This window comes from Choloepus didactylus, chromosome X (assembly GCF_015220235.1).
Source record: "Choloepus didactylus isolate mChoDid1 chromosome X, mChoDid1.pri, whole genome shotgun sequence".
In the NCBI taxonomy this organism is placed as follows: domain Eukaryota; kingdom Metazoa; phylum Chordata; class Mammalia; order Pilosa; family Megalonychidae; genus Choloepus; species Choloepus didactylus.
The window spans coordinates 15,650,371-15,657,710 of NC_051334.1; the positions used below are offsets into that span (position 1 = coordinate 15,650,371).

Sequence of the window (7,340 nt, forward strand, 5' to 3'; positions counted from 1 at the left end):
CTAAAATGAAATATCTATATAATGAGTCAGTGGTTGCTTGTGCTTTTGGTTTTGTAGCTAAGAAACTGAGAGGCCCAAAGGAGTTTTCCCAAGCCAGGCCACTGGACAGTTCTCAATAGGGAGGAGAATCTCAGGCCCATAGGGACAAAGAGGTTTCCCAGGCATAGTGGCTTGCTATAACTGGATCACCATCACCATTGTCCCCCAGCCACTCCAGTATCTCTTGTCAGGGGAAGGGGTCTCAGACCCCCAGGGAAGGAAAACACTTCCCCTGACTGCTTATTGTTAGTGGGGCTCCTGATCAATCCCCATTGCCAGTGGGGTGCTGGGCTCACCTGGTGTTGTTGGGGGGACTACCTGGTCCACCTGCTTTTCCTAAGTTGAGGCTTGGGAAATGCCAGGCCTGGTTTACCTTCTTCTGTTTGGTGAGGGGACGTAAGACTGATGTGTTATTTCCCCAGTCCTTGTGGGCCAAACCACTTCACCTTCCTCTTACCACCTTTCTGAATTGTTCTTTGACTGCCTCTTATTCCAAGGTTGTAGTTGTACTTATGAGAGAAGAGCAGGGAGAGATGGGTCTACATTGTCTCATCCAGACAAAAAGTCCACCTTGTTTTTTTAGGACTATATCTGATGCATAAATTGCAACATCCCCATTGTTAAGGCATGAACAGATGAACAATTCTGCCTTTTCTTGCATTGTGGGAATTTATTGTGGGTGCCTACAGGAGGAACAAATGGTACTCCAATGGGGAGCCAAGAAAGAGGTGTCACATAGAAGTCAGCAATTTTGTCAACATGTTAAGGGCACTTGGTGGGCAAGTTATAGGATTTTTTTTTTTTTTTTTTTTTTTTTTTATTAGAGTTAAATTTATTTAAATGAGACAATTTTAATGCTTTCCTTTATTAATCTATTATCTGAACACTGAAAAAAGATGTTAAATTAATATCAAGTATAACCCTAATATATGCATATAAAAAATGATTCACTGATAATACTCTAACCTATGGAAATGAAAAAGTAGAGAAATAAAACTGTTGACAAAGGGGAAACATTCAACAGGTAACAAAAATAGAAATGTGACAATAAAATAATGAGATGTATCTCCATTATTTTTCCTCCTGTGCTGTAAAAATCAATCTGTCTCCATTGGCTTCATCCCTCAGCAGAAGTATGTATCCATCTCTTAGAAACAAAACAAAACAAAAATTCTCTAGCTGATTTTTCTCTTAGACTAAGGTTCGTAAGCAGTGCTTACATTTACTGCTTTCATCAATTTCTATAATCAGGCTTTTGTCACTACTACTACTACACTGAAACAGTACATAATGCCATCCACGGCCACTCAATTCCTGAGCCAAGAAAATGTCAGTCCTCATCTTCCCCACCCCCCAAGCATTTGACATATTTGGACATTACTTTTTCTTGAGAATAGGATCTCGTCACTTTCTCTGGTCTTGTTCTTTTCAGCCTTCTCTAGAACCCCACAGATGTATTTCCCAGGAGTCTGATCTCCAACCTAGAACACACACACACACGCACACTCAGAACTAGATATGGGGAGTCCTAGATCCATATAACCAATGGCCAGCATCCTCTCCAGCTGGATGTAATGGGCACCTACAAACAAAATTCTCATCTCCAATTCCCTTGTCCAAAACCTTCTTCTATCTTGGTGTTATCACATCCAACTAGTGAACCAACCCAGAAATCTGGATATCACAGTCCCTTTCCAATTCTCTTTCACAACCAATATCACCAATGTTACTTCCCGTTGTTCAAATTGGTGTCCTTCTTTCCACTCCTCCTATTGTTCTAGTTCAGATATTCAAGAGCTGGATTGTTTCAAAGACCTCCCCTCCAGCTCCTCCCTTTCCAATCCATCCTCCAGGCTGCAGCCAGTGATCTAATATGCAATATATTCTTATTCTACTCAAGCTCAAAATCCTTCAGATTCTCCATGTCCTGCAGGACAAATCCTTTAAGCATAAAATGAGGCCCCTCATGATCTGAATCTTTTCTTCCAATCACCCCTGGCACTACCCTACCTCCTTGAAGTGGCTTATCTTCATATCTCCAAATTTTTGAAACGAAGTTTAAGTGGAATGCCCTCCCTATCTGCCTGGCAAATTCCCATTTTTCCTTCAAAAGTCAGTTTGCAGAAAGTTCATTTCAAAGGCCATCTCACTCATAAAGCCTTCCCGAACATCTCCAGCCTGAGGTCACCGTAAACATATATTTGTACCTTCATTTTATCTCTTAGACTTTATTATTGGTTTACATAACTCCACCAGCTGTGAACTCTGACAGCAAAAATTTTTCATTTGTTTCCTCAGGGCATTCTCAATACTGCTCTGCTCGTTATAAGAACTAGATATGTTTAATGACTAAAGATATCAGAACCAGTCTCATTATTTTATAGACACAACGCATTTATTCAAAAAGATATATAAATCTATGTGTGTGTGTATATATATATATACACATAACTCTCAAAGGTTAAAAAGGAAGCTAACACCTCAAAATTAGATAAGTTCTATGTTACAAGATAAAGCTGATAAATGATGGGCAAAAAGTTATTTTTTAAAGTTATGTATACAGGAAGCACACACAGAACTTCTGGCATACTAAGTCTGCCTCTTTGATCATTCCTCTTTATCAACAAAAATTCTGTAAAAAATGTAATAAAAATACCATAATTAAGTTGGTAAACAGAATGGGCAAATGAAAATAGGTGAGAAACTAGAATTGTTATACATTAGCTCTTCTGAATTCACAGTAAAATTTGTGCTTAATCCTTGCCTCCCCAAGTGAGTATATAAATAAAACCTTAAATGAAAATAATTGCACTTAAGGTGATTATCTTTTCATATAAACTATACTGAAGAGAAGCAAAATTGGCTAAAATAGGATTTCATATCTCCTTCACAGATTCTTTAAGGTAAGAATTAAATCACTTGCCCAAGTCAAACTGTTATATGAAATCTGCAATTTGTAATAGTTATAATATAAAAATTATGTTTTAAACTTCTCCTGAATTCCCAGCGGCAATAAAGTATGTTTTTTACAAATAGGAACCTTCCAAGAAAACTTTTATCAAATGATAAAAATGCTATCCAAACTATAAATGTTAGAAACTATTATGATAACATGGTGCTATGTAAACCGACCTGGGTCCATATGGAGGGGAAAATGTTTCACCAAAGAAGTGTCTATATATATATCCATCCAAATTCTCAAACACTCCATCATTATCTACTTGATATTCCTTCATGTTTTTAAGATAATCTTTAACATCGTTAACAAAGTCAGAGAAGAGCTTCTGATCATGTATAAAGACACCATTCAGAAAAAACTGACTGATGAATTGATCAAGTTCTTTCCAATGATAGAAACCATTCAGTTCTTGTAATAAGTATCTTGCAATTAATTGTCTAAATTCATCTATCCTTACAGGATTCAACACTGTATTAAAAAGGCTAATGGATTCCTGTCGAGCGCAGTCAAATACACCAAAACAAGCCTTTCTCAAAGAATGATAATTTTTACCACACTGAGGTTCAGCACTGCATTTCTGGGAATTTGTATTTTTTCCCACATCCTTCAAATTGAACTGGCTTTTCTTTCCTTTCCTCTCTTTGTATAGTAGGGCCTCTACTGTTCTGGTTTTGTGTAGCTGCCTTACTCTGTGGATGTAAATATTCACGAAAAATTGTTCTTGGTTTTTTTGCTGCTTCTTCTGTAGCACCAAATCTTTTATTCCCCTTTTCATCAAAGATATTCTTGGTGTTATCTTTGAAATGTCTAAAAGTAGATTTAACTGAATCTGAGAATTTTTTTAGATTTTCCTTCACAGCTTCTTTAGCCTGTTTAATTTTTTCTTTATGATGCCTCACAAACTCCTTGGTTGAATTTTTCATGGCATCAAATGTTTCTTTAACTGAACCCAAAAATGTTTCCTTTGACTTATTTTTAGCCCTGTTTCCTCTGCCCCCTTTCTTTTTTCCATCAGTTTCTTGTTTTCCATTTTGATCTTTTGCCTCAACATATAGTCTTTCCCACAAGTCAGAACGCTGCTGTTCAAATGTTAGCTTCTGCTCCAGCTCAGTGAGTCTTCCCCGTAAGGTTTCTATTTCCTTTTTTTCAGCCAATACAGTGGGAGAGTATGGGTCACCATAGGACTGTCTAGTGATTAACTGCTGAAGTTCCATCTTTAAGGCAACAGTTCTTAGTCGTTCTCTCTCCAGTTCTCTTCTTAGCATCTTTGCTTCTGCCAGCAGAGTCTCCCTTTGATTAAGGAAGCTATTTATTTTCTGCTTTTCCTCTTCCAAATGTTGCCTAAGTTTCTGATTTTCACTAACTAATTCAGTACTTGTTCCTTTATCTTCCAGTATCCTAATCTGTTCTCTTAGTCTCCTTAGCTCTTCCTGTAATGAAGATAAGGCTTTTTCTTCCTTCTCCAGAGATGATCTTAAATACTGATTTTCTGTAGCAAGGTTCTTTTTCTGACTTTCAAAGGACATTTTCTCTGTTTCAGTAAAGGTCCAACACCTTGCAAGGTTTTCTTTCAATGACTTATAATCTATAAAAGACTCTTGCTCCTGTTGACACTGGGAAAGATAATCCTTCATATCATTCAATTCATCTTCATGTATCTTTCTGACCAACTGTTGACGTTTCTGAATCTGAATTGTACCATAGAAATGTCCAAATCCCATGCTAACTGCAATCACCAAAGCAAGTATAACACATTTATTGAGACCACTGCTGAATTGGTACTTATACAACTTCTCCCTGGAAGGTTCGGTTTCTTGTTCAGCAAGTAGCCGCTCTTCAGATTCTGAACTAGAAACAGTCTTCTTCCTAGCACGGCGTCGTCTAAAGGCATGACTGGGCTGAGGACTGGTGTCATCACTACTTGATTCGTCGTCGCTAGGTTGAGATGAAAATACAGTTTCTGGCTGACAGAATGTATACTGGCTGCTAGAGGAAGAGCCCATGTTAAAGTCTTCTGGATTCTGTGCTTCTTTGACAATTAGAGATTCTTCTTGGGTTCCAATTTCCTCTAACTTAGGTGGTTCAAGGGTAACAATATCAGAATCATCACTGACAGTTCCAAAATAGACATTGTCTTCAGATGGCTTTTCTTCCTCTACCTCAAGGGCTGACTTTGTTTCTTCCAAAGTTGGATAAGCAGTTTCTCCCATTAACACTGTGCCATTTTGGCTGCTTTCTCCCTGCTCTAATTCCAATACCTGTGGCTCCTCTTGCTCTAAAAATGAACATTCTGGAGTGAGTTCACGGCTGTCACTGGCTGCACCATGTTCAGAATTCACCATCTCTATATCAGACCCCTCATGATTGATGACAGTCCAACCACAAGAAGAATCACTATCACTGGAATTTTCAGACATTTTTCAGGTATCTTGTGAAGACAGTAACTTGAAGTTCCCTTTTCTAGATGCATGCTTCCTTTTTTTCCTTCAGGACAGTTTCTTTACGCAAATCTTCAGTCCTATATTTTCAATTGCTTTCTAGATGTCAACATGTAGGTTTCTCAGCATTTCAAACACAACATCTACAAAACTGAAATCATCTTCCTGCTGTTCCTCCTCTTTCTGATATCTTAATCATTTCAAAAGGAATCTCATGAAACATTTCATCTCACATGGAAGACTTTATTTGTAGAAATAAGGCAGTGCGTGGGACAGCTGCTGCCGAGAATACATCGATTAGGAAGACCGATGTTAAAGAGGGCCTGAAGAGGCAGCGCCACCTCCGCCCGACTGCGCTGGCTGTGGCAGCGGCGGCAGTCACAGCCCAAAGTCAGGATTTTTTTTTCTAGGCATAGATGATTGGATCGATGGAAAAATTAACTGGGTGGGAAAGGTGTCACTAATTAAAATCACCAGCTTATCCATCTTGAGAATTTAGAGGATTCTCAACAAAAGAGGAGTCAAGACCCCAAGATAACAACATTTGCATTATTTTGTGCCATGACCCTAGTAGAATGTAACAAGAGTCAGTTTTTCTGTAAGTGCCTCAAGGAACAATCTCTAGAACGTGACTTTAAATGTAACACGAGAAGCATGTGCCTTTCTTTTAAGAAGTTTTCTTCATTTCCCAGCAAGCTTTGAAAAACGCTCTAGAAACAACTGTTTATGTGGTATTGGCCGCATTTCGTTTCTCCTTCTTTCTTCACTATTAAGTAGCAGGGAAACATGCTGGAGCACAGTAATCCTGATGTGTAACATGTTAGATAACATTTCTGTTCAGAGCAAGCTGTCGCCAGCTCCCATCCCATCAGCATCACACGTGGATGTGGTGGGCATGGACACGCGCTACCCCATCTCCCTTCAAGAGAACCTGCTGTTGGGAGAACGTTTGACTGAAAGCCACGAACTGTTGCACCTTGGAACCCACCTCAGCATTCAAGCCAAGGCCACACTTCCTCCAGATTGCTCCCAGCCAAGATTGAGCATGGCAGGGATACTAGAAGAGCAGTAGTTTTGCTCAGTGCAGTATTCCTCAAATGGGCAATATTTGCCCAAGAACTCCCCATCAATCTGGCCAAGATTTTCTCAAAACCATGCTGTAGTCAGCAGGTCTTCCTACCCCATCTTCTCTCTTTCCCACACTCCTTTCACAAGCATCAGACCTGCATTCTGGCCTGAAGGCTCCCTCTCCCCACTGTTCCTGCTTCCTTCCCCTTTTATTCTTCAAAGGAGTTTCTCCCAACAAATCTCTTGCATATCTAATCCCACGTTGATGTCTGCTTCTCAGAATACCCAAACTGACACATTGGGGTTATTCTGACCAGCCATGAAGTCAAAGAATTTGCAGTTCAGAAAAAGATAAAATGTTCATGGGTGAAGAAATTAGAAATAAGCTCTGTGGTTGGATATATGGGGATTGTTTCTCTTGAAATAATCGGCTCTCCATTCTTAGATACAACTTTCATAATTTTTTGAAGTATAACATACATACAGAAAAATGCACAAAGCATAAGCATACAACTCAATGGATCTCCACAAACTGAACACATCCATGTAACTAGAGCACCCAGATCAAGACACAGAACCTGACCAGCACCCCTGAAATCTCCCTTGTGCCTCCTCCCAACTACTGCTCCCCCAAAGGTAACTATGACTTTAATGCATGGGATCGTTTTACCTCTTAGGGAACTTGATATGATGGAACCATACAATATGCATCTTTGTGTCCGCCTTCTTCACTTGACATTGTTTGTGACGTTTATCCATGTTTTCCATGCAGCAATTGCGCGTTCATTCTCATGGCTATAGTTCAAAATCTTTCTGAAATATAAGTCTTTAATTGC

The 7,340-nt window shown here is 39.2% G+C and overlaps 1 protein-coding gene across 1 annotated transcript; it reads right to left on the bottom strand.

Moving 5' to 3' along the window:
* Positions 1-1,503: 1,503 nt before the first annotated feature.
* On the bottom strand, positions 1,504-5,828 carry LOC119523462 (cell cycle progression protein 1-like). The gene is given in 3 exon segments (XM_037822249.1): positions 1,504-3,605; positions 3,607-5,426; positions 5,694-5,828. Coding segments are annotated over 2 exon segments (2,283 nt in total). The 5' UTR covers positions 5,416-5,426; positions 5,694-5,828; the 3' UTR covers positions 1,504-3,131.
* Positions 5,829-7,340: the final 1,512 nt, after the last annotated feature.